The sequence below is a fragment of the Vanellus vanellus genome (assembly GCF_965231255.1).
Source record: "Vanellus vanellus genome assembly, chromosome: 11".
Classification (NCBI taxonomy): Eukaryota; Metazoa; Chordata; class Aves; order Charadriiformes; family Charadriidae; genus Vanellus; species Vanellus vanellus.
This window is the reverse complement of record NC_138916.1, coordinates 16,786,248-16,808,412: the sequence shown is the minus strand read 5'-3', so window position 1 is coordinate 16,808,412 and position 22,165 is coordinate 16,786,248. Positions and strand designations below refer to the sequence as shown.

Genomic DNA, 22,165 nt, shown 5'->3' with positions numbered 1-22,165 from the left:
GACCCTCTCTGATCCCCTTGCAGCCCCCATCCCCCAGAGCTTCCCACCGGCAGATAGCTGACCTGATAAAGAAAACCCACGTTTCTCTTTCCACGTGTCCCCTTTGGCATTTTGCGTTCCCGTTTGCTGGGTATAAGCTCCTTTGTCCCAAAAGCCAGCTTGCTTTGGGCTGCAAAGGGATTTCCCCACCTATAGCACACCAAGACGCAGAGAAGGGAGCTGGTAGCTGCTTGCTCCGGGGCTGCACGAGAAGGAAAAGCTGGCAGCTAAATGCAGCTGGAAGATGTGAGGCTGCAATCCCAGGGAGCACGTACCTGGCAAGTTTATTTTCCTTCATAAAGGCCAAAGATAACAAGAAGCTTTCTTCTCCAGTGACACTGGGACAGGACCTGGCCTCCCAGGGCAAGAGCGTTTCTGACATGTCCTAGGGTAGAGCTGGGACATGAGGATGAGGGGGTGCACGGCTTCAGCATGATGTCAACCTTAGGACCACCCTGTGGTGTGAAGCAATCGCACAAGGCATCGGCTGTGGGCCCGAGACATCCCTCTGAGACAGCAGGAGAGCCTGGTTTGGACTGTGCTGTTTGGGAGGTCAGTTAGAGCAGAGAGGGAGGCTACGCCTCAGCTGTAATGTCCACCTCCTCTAAGGAGAATGAGGTTGCTGCTTCTGCCAGGAAAAGAGATGGATCAATTTTCTGCTCTTCCTTGTGAAGTACTTCAAAAATGTTGTCTCTCACACTTTTTCAGACACCAGTCACAAGGCTGAGGCACCGTTTTTAACACTGCATCTCCAATCTGTGCTAAAACACCGCTTCAGCCCAATGCACGGTTTCATACCGGTAGACAGAGTTCAATCTGCTGCTGCTGGAAGGTTACTGGGCCCCTGCAAGACAGGGTACCACAAAAGAGGGTCCCAGGGTAACCAAGGCTGCTCCCCCTTGAACTTGGGTCTACGGAGCTCTGCCAAGCTAGAGTAGCATCAGCCTTCACTCGTCCTACCTTGCCAAAGATGCCATCTACCCAGAACCTGAGACAGGGCCTGAGCTATAAAATCATATTTAATCTACCCACAACTATGCCAAAACGAGGAGGGAAACCAATTCAGGGACGTTCTCAGCTCAGCCACTACCCTGCGAACGCTCCCACAGAGCTGCAGACAGGTCACCACTGCTTGGCAGAGGAAAGAAGAAGCCTCTGGGGTCCTTCCCCACAGCTCTTCTGGTGTCAGTGATTGCTCAGAAATGAAAACCTCAGGGAAGGACCTGTGTTTCCTGGTCAGAAACTGACTGCGATGGTGGAAAAATAATCACGGAGTGTATCCCAACCACAGATCTAGACCTGCTGTGCTCAAGCTTCTTGTTCCTCCTGCAATCATGTTCACACTTAGCAGTCAAAACAGGAAAATATCAAGGGTCCAATTTTCTAAATACTGGGAAATAAAACTACTAATTATTTCAAGAGGTAAGTACCACTCCACTTGCACGCAGGTTTTAGAGCGTAATTTCTGTATCGTAGGAGAACAGCACCACAAACATCCTCCCACAGTTGCTCCCTGCCCCTCACCGCTAGCGGATTCAGGGCACACAAATGATCTGCCTCATGCTGATGAAACGGTTGAATGATGACTGTGGGGGGCCTCCAGCAATTTGCATCTCTCTAGAGGCAGGGAAGGCAATTACGGCACTTCGTCAGGCCTTGCCTAGCTTCTTGAGTAGCGTGGTGCCACAGGTTGGGATATTTTGTACCTCAGTCAGCATCTCTGCCTGATGAGGCTTAGGGAACAAGGACCAGGGATGGACTCCATAGGCACTGCCTGAGACCCCTCCAACATTTCTCAGCTCTTTTCTGAATATAGGAGTGAGAACTAGAGATCAGTAAATTCCCAGGATACCAATCAGACCAAGGATTCCAGCAAGTTTCTCAAAGGAATATTTTGGTTCTGGTGCTATTGAAAGCAGGAGCTGGGTGACATGGGGAGCGATGGCTAGTGGCCTTCCTGCTTCAGTAGGGCACGGCTTTGCTGGGTGGATGGGACCTGGAGCTGCTGACAGCCATGGCTTTACATCCTTCCACCCCCGCAGTGCAGAGAGGGACTTCAGCCACGCTTCCTGCAGCTTCAAACTTGCTGGGGTGGGAGAAGAAAAGCCTGGTTTCCACAGCTCACACGGACCACCCCTGGGATTACGCAAGAGGAAATGTTAGGGTAGGGCTAATAAAGTACCAAATCTGGTGAGGACCACCATCTCCTACAAGCTGTCCTTGGAACAATCATCTCTCATTACCCAGCCCACCAGCATCCGCATGGCAGCGGTGTCACTGGTGCACCACAGATCTCTAACAAGCCACACCGAAGCTGTGGAGCAGCTGTACATCATCTCCCGTGCCCTCCTTTGCACATACCTCAGGAACTTGTTCAGGTCCCCGTGCTTCATGTACTCAAAGACCATGATGAGCGGATCGCCGTCACCACACACGCCGTAAAACTTGACGATGTGCTCATGCTGCAGGTTGGTGAGCAGCTCTGCTTCCCTCTGGAAATCCTTGCGGGCTGCCAAGGTGGGGTCTTTCAGTGCCTGGAAGAAGGGGCACAGATACACACAGGGTGGGCTCAGGTGGGGGAAAAGCCAGAACAAAGGGGTCGCAGCATCGCAGAAGAACTGATGAGGAAGGGGAAGGAGGGGAACCGCTGCCACCGGCCCGGTTGCACTGGGAGGGCTGGTGGTAGGTGCTGGTGGCACCACCTCAGCATTTTGTTCATGCAGTTACCAGCCCAGCGGGTTGCCCAACTCATTTCCCAGGCAGGAGCAAACGTGCCTCAGAGGGTAATAGCTTCCAATTATTCCCAGCTTGGGCAGGATTTGTACTGGTGACCTAGGGGTGAATGGCTTCATATCTCATTATTATTAAATTCCTGAGCCAGCCAGTCCTCGCTATCTGTCTTTTATTTTGAAATAGCTGACTACACTGCCTTTATTCAGAAGATGGATTTGCCTGGCTGTGCAGTTATTGTGTGGATTTTTCAAACTGCCTCTGAAGAAGGACACTGTCAAGTCTTTTCACATAATTTTTAAAATCATGTTTTTATTCCCTGCTGTTTATAACAGCTCCCCTGGCAGACTGATGCTGAAATGGGTATCCTTATTGAGAATATCTCATCTTCCCCATCGCCGCTGCAGGATAGCTTGCAGGCTCCAGGCTGCATGGACCAGCCCGATGCCGCAGGGTTGCTATGAAGATGTTGCTGTGGGTGCAGCTGGGGATCAGGGAGGGTTCCGCGGGGTTGGAGTCTGGCTTGTCCATGCATTATTGTGCAGGTGCGTTGGAGACCTAGTTCGAAAGCAGGGTCATCCCAGGGTACCAAGGGAGGGCACTTAGTAAAAAAAGTTGATGTCCAGAACATTTGACAAGATGGGAGGGCCATGAGAATCAGCACAATCTCTGCAAACTTTTAAAAAGAAATGAAGAGGCAATTCTGGTTTTGAGTTGCTGGGTCTCAGTTATATTCTCCCCATCCTCCGCGTGCCAGGACTGTTTGGTACCAGTTCTGGCTTTAACCGTGCAGTCGAAAAGAATTCAAGGCAACTTGATTCAGTTATCCCCAGACTCAATCTGATACGCACCCGTTCCCCTTAGTGGTGGGAAACCTACACACGAATACACCTGCTCCATTTTCCCCGTGCCTTGAATCTCTCCATGCTCGCAGGAGAGGTGGCATGAGCAGGTGCAGGCTCCAATTTCTGTGCAAGAAGGGATGTGAAGCATCGGAAAGCTGCGCGTGGAGGAAGGGGCCGAGCACACCGCTAACGCGCCTCCGGCTGGTCCATAGCACTGCTGGGCGCGATGCCATGCACAGCGAGGCAGTGAGTCCTCCAGAGGAGCTGTTTTTCCCCATGGAACAGATCTGCTGCAAGATTTTTACCCAAGCCTAAGGACAGTGCCTCATCTCCTTGCTTCTGCCCCCAAACTGCTACTCACATGGCATAATTTTATTTTAATTCTATGTCCTCTGGGATAGCTTGACGAGAGATATTTAGATGGATGTTAGTTACACGGTGCAGATGGCAAAGCATCCATCCTTATCTCAGGCACCCAATTACTTTTAGTCATTTAATATCTTCATAATGTTGATGCTACTCTATTTTTCCCCAGGAACGCAGTCCCCTCCCCCATCATTCTTTTCTCTCCCTTTTTCCTGTGGTTGCATGTGATATTTCAAGCTGCAGTGAGTTTAGGTTTCCTCCCCTTCACACACAATCATTTCTACAAGGTGTCAGGCTGCAAGTTTGTAAATATCACGCACCAAAAATAATAAAAAAAAAGTAACTAAAAACCCACATTACTAAAGTTGCACGGCCAAGCATTTAGAAATAAGGGAAACAGGAGCTGGAAGTGGTCGAACAGGGAAAGAAGACCAGGACTGGAGGAAGAGAAGGGTTGTCTCAGCAAAACCACTGAAATGCCTCTCCTAGGAAGGTTTGGGGTGGATTGTAGTTGTGCCTCCATCACACGATTCCTACACGACATCTGGCAAGTCATGCAGCTTTTGCAGGTTGCGGCCGTTGTCATGAAGTGTCAGTTGTTCCAATGTTACCCGGGAAATCGCCTCTCATGGGGCATCAGGGCCAGATCTGCACAAGCCCCACGTGTTTATTGCTGCGCCGGGGCTCAACGTGGGTCTGGTACCTGCTGTCCACCTGCTGGAAAGGAAAGTCAGTAACTCCATCCTCCACTTAAGTGGATCCTTTCAGCTCAGTTTCCCCTCTTCTCCATCTTCCCTCTGCAAAAATGGGGATGACACAACCCCAGCACCTCGCTGGGAGGCTGTGAAAACGCGTGCACTCACAGGTAGGGAGCTCTCAGACACAGGAGTGATCATCACAATGAAGCAGTCCACAGAGAAATGGAAAATACGTGTTCAGAGGACGTGCCCCGAACACCAGCCCCTCCAGCATTTCTAGTACTTGACTTTATAACCTCAACACTCTTCGCTGAATATAGTTTTGGTGCATTTCTTCGGGTGTTTTTAGAAGCAAGCTGAATAAAACAGGAAGCTTGTCCATGCCATCACATCAAAACTCAGCTTATCTGCAGGGCTGCAACCTTTAGATCCACTGAAAATCCGAGTCCATTGAACCGAGCGAGTAACACAGCTGCTTTCTTTGGTCCTGGGAGGGAGTCCCTGAGAGCAGAGCAGAGGCAGACTCTAACCAGCGTGTCCTGCTGCTGCCTTGAGCTGCAGTGACCAGGGAGGTAGTTCTCAGCCTCTGTCGGGAGCGTGAGACCTTCAGGAAATGCAGCCAAATCTCAACTTAATATGTAAAGCCTTTTTTTTTTTTTTTTTTTTTCCTTTCTTTTCTTTATTTCCCCCCCCACCCCCCCGGACTTATAATGTGGCCCAAATTAGAGGGATTTTTCCCTGCTCCCCCCCCCCGCCAGAGCTGGCAAGAAGCCAGATTTGAAGGCCCTGCTCCGAAGTTGGACCTGTGCGATCTCGCAGAATGAAAGGCACTCCGGAGACGTAAGCTCCTAGTAGCAATTAAGAGAAACAAGTTCGGATGCTGTTTCTGCCTCCATGCAAATGAAACTCAATAGAGACCTGAGAGACAGTATCACGTAAGGGATGGCTGACACTGATAGGCAGGTACCAGCCATATAATCAGGCAATTAATCATATGGGGCGCTGTGCTACCTCAGCTTTAACCAGTCTCGGAGGTGAGAGGTGCAATCTGGCAGTTCACAGTCAGAGCATAAGGGGACGAAAAAAAGCTTGAACTGCCAATGATTAAAACAACTCTCAAGTAACTGGATGCCTCCAGCATCCTGGAGAGAGTGCTGGAACCTTTTTTTCCTGTAGAGCATCGGTTCAAATGCAGATCTTCTTCCAAGGGGTTAGGAGGCATCAATTAACTCCCAGGGATTAGACTGTGGGTGTCTGCCAACTGGTGCCACTTGAGAGGAGAGCGCATTTCTGCACGGAGCAGTCTCCTCTGCCCAGAGCCATGCTAACGGGGCACAGCTCATGTGAGGACCCTCAGGAGTGTGCAAATAGCACAGCAGAAGCCAAGCTGAACTTGTGTCGGCTCAAAATCACAAAACCAGGAGCGATCTGTGGCTAGGCAAGTGGAGCTGAGCTCGGTCGCTGCGCTCATCTTGCAGCAATTGATTATTCGTCGTGCTTAGCTGTTAAGTGCTCGTTTTTACTGAGGCCTTTTTTTGTTTCGGCTTCTGCACATTCCACAAAGAGGTAAAATCCATAGAGAGAAGAGCCCCGGACCCTCGCAGAGGGAAGGCGGACTCCACACTGCGCCGCTGCAGCTGCACGGGAGCTTCCAGCTTCTAGGTCAGCTTCTCCTCCCCGCCTGTCTCCTGGCTGCCTCGGCAGGAAGAGAGGCTTTGGCATTGGCGAGAAGAGACGACCTTGAAGCCAAACACTGAAACTTTGTGTGCCTAAGTGGATTTACCACAACCTCCGGCATCAGATAAATCTCCGCCCCTGGCCCCCAGCCCTCCCCTGCTTCCCTTTCCCACGCAGGCTCCTCCAGCCTCGCTGCGCCGGCCAGCCCCTGCCCCGCTCGCTGCCGTTCGCCCTTGGGATTTACCTTCACTGCCACCAGCATTTTGTCATTGGTGGGGCTGAGGTTGTAACACTCGGCCAAGAACACCTTCCCAAAGGCACCTTCTCCCAGCTCCCGCTTCAAAACGATGTCTCTCCTCTTAATATGCTGGACATCTGTTGGAGGGAGGGGAGGAAGAGGGAGAGGGTTGAGGGAAGAGTGAATCAGGATTAATTCAGGGAATGGAGAACAACTAATTCAATTTTCTAGCAAGCTGCAAAGGGTCTGAAATTGCTTTGCAAAAATATCTACAGGGATCTTTTTACCCACCCACGGAACGCAGCCATCTCTGGGACGGAGCTAGTCTCATGCAAAACATCTGTGAGGAAAGTACTTGAGGTTGATCACGTTTTCACTACAAGCTCGTGGCAACCTTGTCCTCAGGGAGAGGAACCTCTGGGGCAGAATCTGCTACAGAGACCTGAATCTCTTTGGAATGATCCTGGAAACAATTCGTCCCCTGCGAGGCCTAGCGAAGGTCACATACCTCAATGCCAAGCCAGGCGAGACTAGAAGGTCCTGTTGAGTTTTGCATTTCAGTCGGGATCAGTTTAAACCCAAACTTGGGCAGATTTCTGAGGCTGAGCCTTGGCAAGTCAAAGCATTCCCAAGCGGAGGAGGCCCACTGCCCCCCGCGCACCTCAGGGCACTAGCAGGAGCTGGTTGGAAGTGCCCAGCGCTGCCCCGCAGCAAGACTTTGACCCTGCAGCCATCTCCTGCGCCACTGTTCCCTCAGAAACAAAGTCATCCCAGGATAAAGTCACCGGCACAACAGACAAACGCAACCCATTAGTTTCAATGATCCTTTCCACTGACATTTAGGACAGCGAGGACTGACAGAGAATAGCAACCGAGGTTTCAGGAAGAATGAAAGGAGCAATAGCTATTAATTTAACACAGGTACAGAGGACTATGAAGACGGGTTCGCTCAGCTAACAGGGTCGTTCATAAGGGCTAGATCTACGCAGGTACTAGGCGCTTAGAAGGGTAGATAAGTGACTAGCAGGACCTCCGCAAATGTTGGGTCCTGATTAAATGTCGCTGGTTGCTGGGAGAGCTTGGGGGTCTCCATACTCTCTTTTGGGGATGACACTAGGACACAGCTACTTTCTACCAAAGCTCTAAGCACCCTTCTGGCATCCCAGTGTCCATACAGCTCCTCTGGCAATACAAAGAGGAGCACTATTTGGAGCCACAGTTCCCAAAACTTCACCTCTCTAAACTGCCAATCACTGGAGCTTACCGCCTCCCTCGAGAACTGTGGTAGCACAGGCCACCCCCGGCTTCAACCTGATGGTCACGGCAGTGCACTGAGAGCTACACACTCTCCTCCAGTCCTTGGTGAGCAAAAGCTGGTGCAGTAGAGGTCTCCTCAAGCAGAGGCATTAGATGGGACACTGCCCTCTTTCCACTCCTACCCTGAGGCGTTCATAACTTGGCCCTGCATCTGCCTGCTCACAAATTGGGCAGCTTTTGAGTCTTTTCCACCCTTCCCGTGTACCACGGGAGCTGTACAGGTATGCACCCCTTAGCTCAGATGCACCTCCCTTGGGGCACTGCAGATGCAGGAGGTGGAGGTGACTAACACCGGGTTTCAAACCGGCTTCAGGGAAGCATCACTAACAGCGATGACAGTCTGCCACCAGCTCCCACCACCCGGGAGCCCAAGCTGGCACCAGCACCAACCCAAGGGAGCACATGCCCCACAGCTACATAGGTACCACTTAATGCATCAGAAAGCCAATGGACTGGAAGACTAACATCCTAATGGCTTTCATACAATTAAGCTTTTTAGTCAGGAGCTCACCGGCAGGTTTAAGGCGCTGCCATCTCTGGCCCTTTTGCTTGTTTGGGAAGATGGATGCTGTGAGATTGCATAAGCAATGGGCCTTGTAATGAACGATGCCACTATAGAGAATTCCCGTTGACCTTTTCATTAATTGTTCAATAGACTGAAAACTTTTAGTTACCAATATTAATAATATTAGTAACATTAAGGCACAGGATGGTAGGCGCATCCAAAATGACTTTGGTTTTAAATTTGCAGTGACAGCCAGGGAGAACAAATCACATATGGACTTTGCCTTCTCCACCTGGTTTAGTTGAGTGTTTAAGGAGTACCTTGAGAAATCTGAAATATTATGTGTTGAAATGTTAAGTGATGCACTTGGGTGAGGAAAGTCCTAATCTAAGAAAAGCTCAAATGACACCAATTTACTTAATAGAGTAGAGGAAAAGGGTTTTTTCCTCTTTCTCTTGGCAAGCATTTCTGTAGCACTCATCACTACAGCACCTAGGATTTACGGTATTGACAAACCATGCATTTGCGTTCTTGGTCTCCTGAATAGCAGCAGTCAAGAAAGCTGCAGGGAAACAATCTTGTATTAAAAGGAGCCCAAGGACACTTTAAAAAACTCAGAGTCCCAACAGAAATGTAGCAATTGCAATCCGATTGTCCCATTTGGTGTGAGAGAAAGTTAAAAAGGAAACCGTCTCAGAATAACCAGCAATGCTGTTTGAGATTATTTACACTTCTGATGAGTAACACCATGAGAACTGAGGCAAACCTCTCTTTCTGAACACCCCAGGGTCTTGCCCAAAATTTTCAGCTCCCATTTTTTCCTCCCAACAACATCTTAATAAATGATCAGACGTTTCTGAGAGCTGGCATCCAGACTGTGTAATTATGTCTACATTATTAAAATAATATCCCATCTGTCTTCAAGACCAGATTTTGCAGCAAGTTGTTAAGGTCACCTGAGAAGCTTCAGGAAAATTTATACGGAGAATTAAAAGAGATATCGTGGCAGATGGAGTTGAACTGAGGGAGAAGCAATCCTTTTGAGGTAGTGGACTCGCGTAGCGCTGCTGGACTTAAAGTAAACTTGGATGGTTGAAAAAAAAAGGTTCATGAAGTTAAGCAGTTTGACAGCAACCGAACAATCTTAATGTAGAGTCAGAAAAGTACTTTTGCTGATCACAGTCTCTCTCAACCTCGAATGGCCATAAATTTTGCTTCAGAGTATTTTAGGCACAAATGGAATAATAAGTGAGTTATAATAAATTGCTTTTTCACATGCTGCAGGCTTAAAATACTGAAGTTTACATCAAATTCTTCCATTCACGGTGAGATCAGCACTATGATTAATTCTACATTACTATTAAATATGGGCTTTAAACACAAAGCAATGACAAACCGCCCTGGCACCGCGTGTTATTGTGCTAACCTTGCATCGCTTTGCTCGTCCGTCCTGGCCGTAACTCACAAGGAAGGCTGAGTAGCCACGAAAGATGCTGTGCTGCAAGGGCACCTGGGAGGCTCATCTGCATAAATCTGTTTACCTCCCCCTGGAGAAAGCTGAGCCCTGTCTGATAAACAGCTGGTGTTTATTTGTTTTAGGCAGGCAGCGGTGCGCTAATCTGTCTCGGCTGCGCTGCAGTCAGCCCCGCCGACAAGGTGTATGCAAACTGCCTTCCCCTAAGTCCCACTCCCTTCTTTTTTTTTTCCTCCCCCCTGTACCATTAACTTACAAAAACAAGCCAACAAGACAATTCAAAAGAAGAATCTATGCAGGAGCCACAGCAAGACCTGACGGGAAAATAACCGGGCTTGACAGCGTGATGGGAACTCATTCAAGGCCGTGCTGTATCTGCAGGAAGGATGTGAGCGCACAACACAACTAATTCAGTTTTACATGAAACATCTTGCGGTCCTTGTTTTGGGATTACTATGTTGCTGCATGACACAGGACAGTTGGGCAGATTCCCCACCTTCCTTCTTGTCCATCAAGATTTAATGCACGAAGGACGTGTTTCAAGCTCTTGCCTTCACTGTTGCTCTGAATAACACATGGAGCCACGTCAGAAAACACCCGATCTGCAGCTGGTTGGAAATGCCTCGTGACTTCAGTCCAACGATGGTGGCAGGTGGGTAAGCTAGAGCATTAGCAAGAGGGTAAGCCCGGGACACTGCACTCACCTTTCCAAAGTGCCACCACAGCAGAAAGCTTTCCTTTTCTCGGGAAGACCCAAAGCAGAAGGGTTGCTGCTTGGGATCTGTGATGGGATCTTACCTAACCTCCTCTGAACCTTTTGCAGGACGGCTGACTTGATCTGTGCTTCAAGTGCGCTCAGTCAGAAAAGCGGCTGTCTAAAAACAGCAACTTCTTCCTCCCCTCATTCGCCCCCATGTGTCCCTTAGTCACGTCTGCTCCTCTCCTCCATACGAACACGTTCTAGTTTGCTAACCTTGTGAACCCAGCACAGCCGTGGCATACAGGGGAAGAAGAAGAGGGAACACGATTAATTCTGCTTTTCTCATACATCAATCTACCATGTCCTGATGGGTCACTTCTGCACTGGCCCCTGGGACAGAGCCTGGAAAAGCCAGAACTTTTTTGCTTAAATCCCGGATTCAATGACTCTTCACCCTTCTTTTACACTCATATTGCAGAATCTCTCTTGCTTGTGACAAGGTCAAGCCAAAAAGACCTCGACTCAACCTCAAAATCCGAGGTAGAGCATATAGAGCTGGTATAACAGACTGTGTGCAACGAAAACACCCTTTTTCTAATAACTACCACATTTCAATCGCATAAGCAGAAATTGGGAAGTTGCATGGGTACGTTTCATGAATCTAATTTTCCAATTATTGTCTTATTTCCAAATCAGTCCTGGGGGTCAGGTGAGGAAGAGATGTGTTCAGTGACACTGCAAATTCTGCATTTCAGACTCTCATCACAGCCGGCATCCTTAAAACCATGATTTGATAATACTTTTGAAACCTGGATGCGCATGACTCTCTTTGGGCACAGATGACTGCAGTGGGAGGTAAATGGTCAAATCAAACTCCAAACAGAGTAAACCACGAGCAGCGCCAGTACCGAAGTTACAGCAAAATGCAAAACTACTTCTTAAACTGGATCATTTACACCAGGAAATTAATTCCTCACATCTCCTTCTTTCAAACTCCCGAACAGCGAGCGGTCTGTCTGCCTGCTGTATTTGCAGTGGGTTTCCTGCCCTCGGACTCTTAATTCACAAACAACATGCAGCTCACTGGGGAAACAGAGCAAAATTACTCTTTTACTCTATTTCTCCTTTTATTTTTGCCACCCTGCTGATACAGCTTTCTCTTCTAGCCTAGAAAAGACCAGTATCAATTTTCTATCAGTTTCTTCTTCTCCTCCACACACGTGGCCCCGTTTTCCCGAGAGGTATGTCCTTTCCTGCACCTCTCCATCACCAGCTCCTCCCTCCCTTCGCTTTCTCACGTCATGGCATTTCTGCTCTCTTTTTCTTCTTTATTTCTTGCCCCTCTTGCTGTTCAATCCGTGTTTTAAAACTGACTTCTTTTAGATGTGTTTCTAGGGTATCCTGATTTGAGTTTGATCCCGGGCTCTTTGTGGTAATGGCTTTGATTTTCATAAGCTTCTAAAGACTCATTTGCATCAACAGCACTTTATAAATGGTAACAACAATGAAATTTTTCAGTAGTGGCTGATTCATTTGCTGTAACAACTAATTTATGCCAAAGAATTGTCCCTTTTTTCTTTATACATGTTGTCCACAAAAAGGTAGCAAAGTTCTCAGTCAATATGATTCCTTCATTTCTTTCTTGACTTGCTGCTAAAATAATTCTTATGAATAAACCCTGCACAGCTTCCCTGCTCCGTGACAATTAAAATCAAATAAACAAAGCTTACAATTTACACTGGAAATCAAGACACGTAAGTACCAAACAGAGTGCCTTCCATGTCAGGCAGTCAATTGCAACCTGGATGTCAACCAAAGATGTTGATGAGTTACCTGATGTACCCGATCAGAGCAAAGTCTGCAGATCAGGTAGGACCAGATCAAAAAGCCTTACCGCTGGAGGGCTGGCTGATAAGTCATTCTCTCACAGACTTGCCTCATAGTGAGAGAAGATAATGCATAGGCTAGCTGCACAGAGCCTGAGTCTCCCTCCTGGCATGGCGCGAATCCATCAAAGTCAATGAAGGATATTGATTTCAATCGTGGACTGCTGTGAAGTACACGTAAACAAAGGGAGAATCGGTCCCATATCATTTAAAAAAATGGAGACACAAACAGGCTGTTTCTTATCTCCCTATGGACTCCAAGTAGGTAGACCCTCCACTTCTGGTGGCGTCTCTTCCAGCTCTGACATGAGCCACCTCTGGGAAAAGGCGCTGTGCTCAGACACCGGTTCTTTGCCAAGTTCCTCTGTTAAGGCACCCTTCAAGGACTCAGCTTCAAAAGAGTCATGATTATAAGCACCACGCAGTTCTGATGGTCCTTTCAGAAAGACCCCAAATCACAGTGGTTTACGCAAAGCGTATCTGAATCTCTGAGAACTTTGTGGAGCAGGCACAGCCCTTGGCTGAGCCACCTGGACTCCCAACACATGGTTGCACCAAGGTCCTTCCCACCCACTTCTCGGCAGGCCCTGTGGACAAGAGCACCTCGCTCAACCTTTCTCTTCCCTTTGGGGGAAGTATTTCAGCTTTACTAATTCTGCATAAGAGCTCTCACAGCCATTTCTTTCTGTCCACAGAGAAAAATATAGTGAGAGATTTTCTCACCTCTTTCATCCATCTCTCCTTTGGCCTTGACAGAGACAACCTAAAATTCAAAGGATGCTCTCCCTTCTACTGTGTTACCCCTCTCTTTGCATCCCTTTTAAGGCTTTTCAATCTCCAGCAAACCAATATATGTGATTGGCTTCACAGCCTCTCTTCAGACTGTTTCTCATCTCTTGTACCTTACCAAGATGCTGGCAACTTGCTTCCAGGCATAGCCCCTAGTGCCTGACTAACACTATGTTATCAAACAGTTGTGATTGTACTCCTTCATAAAGACCTTAAAAGACGACGACTTTGTGTTCCTGCAATTGTTTGCATTTTCTTACCATCACCTTCATTCCTTGGGAGCAGCTGCAAGGCATGACTGCAGGTCCCAGATGTGAATCATAGAATCACAGAATGGTTTAGGTTGGAAGGGACCTTGAAGATCATCGAGTTCCAACCCCCCTGCCATGGGCAGGGACACCTCCCACCAGCCCAGGCTGCTCCAAGCCCCATCCAGCCTGGCCTTGAACACCTCCAGGGATGGGGCATCCACAGCTTCTCTGGGCAACCTGGGCCAGTGCCTCACCACCCTCAGAGTGAAAATTTTCTTCCTAATATCTAACCTAAATCTCCCCTCTTCCACTTTAAAGCCATTCCCCCTCGTCCTATCACTACATGCCCTTGTAAAAAGTCCCTCCCCAGCTCTCCTGTAGGCCCCCTTTAGGTACTGGAAGGAGACATTATTGCCCAGCTGACCCAGCAGACCTGAAGCTAATGCATTACATGCTTCTAAATGGACCTTGGTAACAAATAGCATGCCTTGGAGCATCTAGCTGGGTAATCTGGGCTAAAAAAAATTATCCAGGAATACCAATCTGCACCAGGAGCTGATGTTCAGTTGTAATCAGGCTCAAGAAAACAGGAGAACAGAAGAACAACCTCTGAAAGCCAGATCTCTGATGCTTTGAAAATACCTTACGTCCACCAGTTCCAAGCACACCTCCAGCAATCAGGACATCATCAGCTCCTCCGGCTTTTGCTGTGGCAATAGCAGGTGGGGATGAAGCCCCCACCCAAAGAGCCACCTTTCACCCGCCAGCTAACTCCAGCCAGCCTTGATCGAGGGAGCCCTGTGTTTCTGCAAAACAGCCCTCAAGTGCCACAGAGTGATTTGATTAGCGGCACGGAGCGACGGGATTAGCACCCGCTGAGCTGCCATAACTTGAGCTGCTGCATCCCCAACAGCTCCAGTATCCGCCATAGAGCAACCGCCGGCAACGCCGGTCTACACGGACAATGCACTCGGAGCTAAAGGTGAACGTAAAGGGAGTGCGTCTGTGTGTGTGGGTGGAGCTGGGAGAAGGGCAAAGCGCAGTCACCCCTTAAACCAACAACTCAGCTGATGCAAGCCTAGAGCCTGCCCGGCTCCCTCACCACATCACACTGGTGAAAACCATTTGGAAGCAGGTGACGTTACCTGGTGCGACATACCTGCAAAGTTTGAACCCCAACCAAAGCAAACTCTCGTTTTCCTCGTGAAAAAAAAAAAAAAAAAATCTGAAAAACAATAGTGTTAGAATGTGTTTGGCACCACCACAAAAACACTTTTTAAGCAAAAACTTCTGTCACAGCTTAAACCTCCTACAAAAACAAAACATGATTTCAGTCCTATAAAGCTGAGTACAAACCACCCGGTAATTATTTTATGAAGAGAGCAATATAAAGTGTCCCACGGCTACTGGGTGCTGAGCAGTCTCAGCTGGGATGCCCAACACCCCAGAGTCCTGCAGAAGCACGGCCATCCTGGGGACATCCCAAAGCAAAGGAGCTACAGTGAGAAGGCAGCTCCGGCCCATCACCCCCAGCAAACATTTGCCAATGACTAGAGGAACAAAGAGAAGAAGCCTCCAGCACAACTGGGCCTTGCACAGCAGCAGCTCTTGCCTTTAAGACAGCATCCACCTCCTCCTCTTTTTGCAGGTTTGTGACTTACTGAAATGACTCAAGCAAGAGGTCGTCACATCAACAAGACCCTTCCTTGACACGAGAAGGTAAATCCCCTCACCTGTGCTGTTGTCAGTGGTTAAAATGTCCTTTAGTATGGAGATCTGGAAGACTTCCCAATGGCAACCTGATGTTCACAAGGTTCGCTGCAGCCGCTGGGGTCGGGCCTTGGGGGTGGGCAGGCCGCCGTAAGCAGGTTCCCAGCTCTGCCCCGACCCATGTGCTGCAGCACTACCAGTGCAGAGGGTTTCTACCTCTGCCCAGCCTGCTTGTGCCTGAGACGCACGTCAAGACCCACCAGGTCAGGACAGACGCCGTGGTGCCCCCTCACTGCCGCCACTCCGGGAAAGCCCGGGCGCATGGTTGCCCCATGCCTGCTCGTGCCTCTGTATTCACCAACTCCTCCTCAGCTACCAACCCCAGCTGGCTCCCGAGAGGGCACAAAACACTGCTAACCAAAACCTTGTTAACATTCCAGACAAAAGACTTAAAAACAGACTGAAGATTCCCATCATCTCCCGCACTCTTTCAAATAATTTCCGGCCGACACTAGGCTGCAACGCCAAACTGCGTCTTGAGCTTCAGCAGTCTGTCTCCTTAGATATCCAGTATCAACTTCACATCCCGAGGAGACACTCGGGTTCTGCCTTTTTGTATACAGGGGTTAACTACACAACTGGACTCTTCTGAGGAGGAAGACTAAGCCCAACACCCAACAAGAGAAAGGTAGAGGAGGGACTGGAGTGGGCCGCAGAGGTCTCTGTGTTGGGTGAAATGCCCAAGAGCCCCATGGCAAAGTATCATAAAAGGGACCTTACACAAAGCATTGTCCTCACCAACTCACTGGTACACTCCAGCAGCTCTTGGAAACGGGGACTGGGATTCTTGGCAGGGCGGGAGGGAAAGGGAAAGGGAGAAGGGAAGAGAGTCTTTCGGGTGAACTTGTTTGCTTTCCACCAGCCAGGCCCCTAGGTCCCCTGCTGCCAAAGCACTCAGAATAAAACATTAATTCAATACCGCACATTTAATTACACATTATTTGAAAGTGAATTTATTTAACAGAGGAAAATAGTCTTCAGAGAGCATCTGCCTCCCTCAGACTCATGCGTCTGCAGGGAGGGGGCTTGGAGAGGAGACAGGAGGAATAATGGTTTGTTTTACATCAGCAGCTATTGCCGTTCAGTTCATCCCTTCAAAAGGAGAGATTTTAAAGAGATAGAGTTGTGTTTTGCAGGAACTTACCGGCTGATTTGATTTTCCAGCTAGTTTTCACTTGATTGGAAAGCGCTGCTGCAGACAGCTATCACTTGTCTTTCTTTTTTTATTATTTTTTCCGAGGGAAGGGAGGGATTACTGGTGGAGGGATGGAGGAGGATTGGCCGCCCCTCGAGGGACCACGCAGTAGTCAGATTTCAGGCTTAAGGCTTTAACAACGCCGTAATCAGACACTTAACAGCATCCTAGTGCCGAGATGGATAATCACAAGAAAGCTGGAAGCGACTGGGTCTCAGCAGCAGCCTCGCAGCTTTGAGACCGTCTGCCAGCAGGAACGCGGAGGCTTACCTTCTGCCTCCGAGGTCTCGGAGGCTCTTGGCTATCATCTCCCCCAGCCTGCGAGTTCACCCCTGCTCCAGCGGGGCCAGAAGCCCGGCAGCCCCTGTTTTCAGGCAGCGTCGAGACTCGTATTTCCCCAGTCAAAGCTCTGCTGCAGCGAGACGGGGATGGACTCCAGTACCTGGCACGGGCAGCCCCCACCTCGGCCACGCGTGGATCACGCTGAGCTGCTGCAAGGCCAGAAAAGAGCTGCCGGGTCCTTTGTAGGAAGGACTTTGCTCTCAGTAAACTCAGCCTGAGATTTTGCCTTTGTTGTCCTCCAGGTTTTGGCAGCCCTGCAATGTCCCAGCAGGAGGATGTCACTCAGGGCTGGGTTAATTGGGTCATGCCACGACATGAGCCTTTCTTCCAACTCTCATCCCTGTGCAGGGTCTTCCTCCCACTCCTTAATTTGGGAGAAGCACCAAAAAGCTCCCTCATCTTTGCAACAGCCTTGATTAGATTGCAATCCGAACCCGGAGTGACAGGCAGACACAAAAGTGTGCCGTGCATCACCGCTGCGAGCACCCAGTGCTCCCTCCAACAGGTACCGGGAGAGCTCAGCCCAGCTAGTACTTACCCCCACAGCGGGGTACATCTCTGATCGACAGACATCCCAAGGTCAATCTATTGACCTTTTTGGTCTCACCAGCCAGATCCTACTGGTGCCATCCCGGTCCCACCAGTCAACCTCAGAGCCACGCTGCAGTTTGCTTGCACACCCACATAGGTATTGCAGCACCAGGTTCAGGCCACAGTGTTAAGCTTTTCCTTGCGATTTTGAGGATTTAGAGGGGTTTGATATTACTGTTTCATTGTTGTTCAGTTTCTGATTTGAGGCATCTAGCCAGCTGTGTATGATGCTTCTGCCTGATCATACTCTGCCATCATTGTCTTTGTAACAGCTTCTGATCTTAATTTGCCCACACCGTAAATGCTCAAAAATTCCAGATATACTGAATATGTTCTGGGGACTATGTGACTGTTAGAAGGGTGGCATTAAAGAAAGAGGAATGGTTTGGAAGTGGTTCGAGCACTGAACCACAGCTCTGGTACCTCATGCAGAACCCCCTCTGAACAGAGAAAGAACTGGTCCCAAAGTTGGGTGCAAAATGAAGAAGTATTTTTAGAAGAAGCGCAGTTCCCTCCAGATGTGGAAGTGCAAAAAGACTTTTAGAAAAATCTGTTGTGACAGAGTTTCTGGACCGTCTTAAAGCAGGAAATCTGGTGAGAGGGCCTGGTCCTCTGCATTTTCCAGCTAGAGCTCCAGGCAGGTTGGAAATTCTTCTGATTGTTGCCAGCCTCAGCATCACCACAAAGGAAAAGGATAATTTTGGACAAAACATAGCATCTTCTGCTTTATTTTTCTTTGTTTTCTTTTCTTGCCCCATGCACAGTCATTCTCCCACCAGCTTCCTTTGGTGGTCATTAAACAAGTGGCTAAAGCAGCCTAACTCACGGAACAAGAAAATTCCAGAAGTGAAGACATATGGAGTGAAAACATGAGGTGTTGAAAGACAGATCTCAGGCTCAAGTTATGATTTCATTAGAAAGCCTCTCTCCAATTTGCCCAATTTCCATCTCTCTCCTTCCTTCCCACCTCCTCCGACTCCCTTTCTCACAGGACTGACACAGGAGGTGCGCTTACGTCTCTGGCTTGATGAGGTGTTCCCTTGGACTCATGTTTTCCTAACACCCCAAATGGTCCTTGCTCCGTCTTTGTTTCTGCCTGAGGTTTCCTTGGCTTTCTCCCTACTTGTTCTGTCTGCACAACCCCATCCCTTTTTTCACCTTGCCAACTTCTCCTGCAGAAGGAAACCCCTGAAGGGGGAGTAATGTGAGACAGCTCTGCCTGCTGGGCTCTAAAATTACTGTGGTTTGGGTGACTTCGGCAATTGTTAAGAGGCAGCGAATTATGCAGAGAGGAACAAAGAGAAGGATCGTACAAAGGAATTAGCTAATCTGATGGGGATAGCAGCTGGTCCTCGTTTAGCTCTCCAGGTCTGTGCATAGTTGGGGCTTCCTGTACTCCTTTGGTCTATGTCTGAGTCATAAATAGGATGCAAGAAATACTGGACTGGTGCTCCTGTGATACTGCACATAAAGAGAAATCCACCTTTCCTCTCAGGTCCCCCTCGCTGCTGAAAAATGAGCAGGGTAATGGCAGGGTGGCTTCGAGACGACAGAATGGAGCCCACCAGTACCCAGGGTCCATCCTGCAGAAGACAACCTCAGAAAGGTCACGTGAGCTGGCCATGTGTTGATTCCAGAGCTGCTCCATGGTGGGATCCGACTAATTTCACAGACTCTGGCTGAGTGGAGGCACTGTCGTGCCAACACCACCTTCCTCTCCTTGGCAGAACCAGAGTGCTTTGAGGAGTGAGAAGCGAACCAAAAAAAGTCCTCCTTGGACAAGGCTTTGGAAATCCCTCGTCACCAGGAGTTCAGGACTATTTAAGGAACCACATGCTCTTGTTAGGACACTGCCCTTCCTTCCCTGATGGTACCGCTTTATCATATCCTCACCGTGTCCTGCCCTTATTATGATTATAAATGAGAATCCATCTTGGTTTATTGTCTCTGACATTCCCAGCATAGGGAGAACATGGGGTAATACACACTGTATATTTGTCCATTTGTTTGTCTGTCATCTTTCAGCGATGTCTCATGCCATTATGAGCCAGCTGGTTGGGGTGAATTTTCACAGAAAAACATCACAAACTTCACTGCGTGCAAGAGGGAAAAAAAAAAAAATCCTACAGTTTTCTCCTGTGGCAAAACATCAGTGTCTGCACCAGGGGAAAAATACCCAGTTAATTCTTCTTAAGGGCCCTGGTGAGACTCGAGAAAACATTCTGCAGCGCTGGTAGCCTCAGAAGACATGATTAATTGCAGACGGTGAAAAGGTGCATGTTCAGCTTTAACCGAACTATGTGTTAGGACTGGATGATTGCTAAGTTGGTATTCAAGACACATGGGGAAGGCAACCTACCAGGATATTCAGCTACAAAACCAAGACTTTATATATACATACTTTTATATATATATCTCATATATGTTTTAACAGCTTAAATTTAAATGTGTATACTAGAGTTTTAGAGCCAGAACATACTGCTGGTGGAAAGGACCAAAATGGGCAAGAGTGCTGAAAAAGGAGGGAAAGGGAAATAATGTTTTGCAGTTAGCTGAGGATGCGGAGGCATAAAAAAGACCTCCCAAAGCTGGCAGCAGCAATTTGTAGATTAATATACGTGGGTGGTGCTGCAGAGCACAGAGTGGGGTGTAATGGTGGAAAGATCTCCGATGTGCCATTAGCTGTTTGTCCTCACTAGCCTGGGACAGGTCTCGCTTCATCGGAAAATACCTTGAACAAGAGTACATATGTTGCTTTCCTGAATTGCCTTAATTGGAGGGCCAGCATCAGATATTGGGATGGTAACACGGAAAAACCAGAGGCCAGTTTCCACTAATCTAACCCATCAGTCTGCCTGCAAATCCTGTTTCATTACTGCAATCTGAGCTTGAAAACTGACCCCAAATTCTGCTTGTATTATAAAGGTCACCTTGATGTCTTTTCTTTATCAATCAGAGTTTAAATCAAGTCCCTTAACCTTTTCTCAGGGCAGAGGTTTTTCAAGCAGGTAACAGGCAAACCTACCCAGATCAATATCTGAGTGCAGATGAGCACCCAAAATTCAAAACTTCACTCAGACTTCTTGCATTTACCCAGCCAGGCTACAATTCTCCTGCAAACAGAGCTCACATCAAGTCATCCAAGGTCTCCAGACTAGAAACTGGAACTGTAGAGAAAGCAGACAAAATTAAAAAATAATGAAGGAAAGAATAATTACCGAGCTGTTCAAAATCACATCTTCACTTCTGGAAGGAGTTCAATGAAGGAAAAGATTCCAATGCTGTCCAGCGTGCTTCATTTCTCCTTTCTTCGTAGATAGCGCTGCATCTCCGTTGCATAAATTGCATGCCGTGCCAAGTCTCCTCCAGCGTGGGTATATTCCCAGTGCTGCTCATGGTATTGCAGGAAGGTCAAATACGTCCTCTTCTCACTTGGAATTCCTCTTTCAAACACCTCCCAAATCAGAGAGGCACTGGGCACATTCGGGACTTCGGAATTGTCAGCGCTAGTGAAAAATCACTCATGTCCGTGGTGTAACAGCAGGGACGAGACCGGCTCCTGCTTTCAGTGTTTCCTTGTGGATCGTTAGCAGACATTATGAAAAACACAGATGATTAAGACTGACCTCCAGGACACATCACTTTCAACCTCTTTCCAATTAGAAACACTTTTAGCAATAGCTTCTTTCTGTCTCATGCCCCTAGGGCAGATTTCCACGCAAGCTCTTATTTTAAATCTTACACCCAGTGCTTCTACCCCCGGTCATTAATCTCTGATGCTGGTCCTTGTCAAATACTTGCTGAAAATCTCAGTGTACTATATCCACTGAATTTCCCTTATATATCGTGGCAGTCAGCTCCTCGGGGGATGCCAGCAGATTAGCTGAGTGTGACCTCCCACTACTTCAAGCCGCATAAGTTTGGCCTTCACAGAGCATTGCTTTTCCAGGTGTTCTCCCACAACATCCCTTACAGTTTAGGATTTCCAAGAATTTCCCAGAGCAAACATTAAACTTACTGGTCTGTCTCTTGTCCCTCTTATGTCCACCACTTTCCAACCCTCATCCGCCTGCCCCATTTTAGACAGGTAATTTAAAATGTCATTGAAGAGCTCAGTGAGTCGTGTGCTTGCCCACAGGATGTTACAGGATGTGCTCTCCATCTGTGGATGATGCTCACCTTGTCCTGTGCCCTTGAACAGCTGGCTGCTGGCACGGGGAGATCTTTCTCTTCATCCTCTATAAAGCTGGATGCAATTTTGGCAGGTGAAAAATATTTAATAATCCTTCTCTCCTCTTATCGCTGATATAAGCTGGCTTTTGTTCTCTGTCACGAGTCTAAGTTCTCCATACATCACTCTCAAGATAAGCACTTTCTCCTCTGTATCCTCTGTACCGGCTCAACTGTTCTCCTCGAAACTCCAAAGCCCTCCTTTGCTGTGAGGCCAGTTTCGTTTTCTCTCGGAGATACTTATCACAGAATCACGGAATCACGGAATTTTCAGAGTTGGAAGGGACCTCTAGAGATCATCTAGTCCCACTCCCCTGCTAAAGCAGGATTGCCTCGAGCACATTATTCAGGACTGCATCCAGGCGGGTCTTGAAAATCTCCAGAGAAGGGGACTGCACCCCCTCCCTGGGCAGCCTGTGCCAGTGCTCTGTCACCTGAACCTTAAAGAAGTTTTTCTGTGTATTTGAACGGAACTTCCTATGTTCTAACTTGTGCCCATTGCCCCTCGTCCTGTCACTGGGA

At 48.4% G+C, this 22,165-nt stretch overlaps 1 protein-coding gene across 4 annotated transcripts in view; it reads right to left on the bottom strand.

Annotated features, from left to right (window-relative positions):
* The window catches only part of NTRK3 (neurotrophic receptor tyrosine kinase 3), a gene marked incomplete at its 5' end in the record, with an annotated part of 221,256 nt that overhangs the window by 36,584 nt on the left and 162,507 nt on the right, over positions 1-22,165 (bottom strand). For all 4 annotated transcript variants that reach the window (XM_082489012.1, XM_082489009.1, XM_082489010.1 and 1 more), the window contains 2 exons: positions 2,401-2,573; positions 6,600-6,730. In XM_082489012.1, the coding sequence (XP_082345138.1) occupies positions 2,401-2,573; positions 6,600-6,730 (304 nt within the window). The remainder of the gene's footprint in view (positions 1-2,400; positions 2,574-6,599; positions 6,731-22,165) is intronic.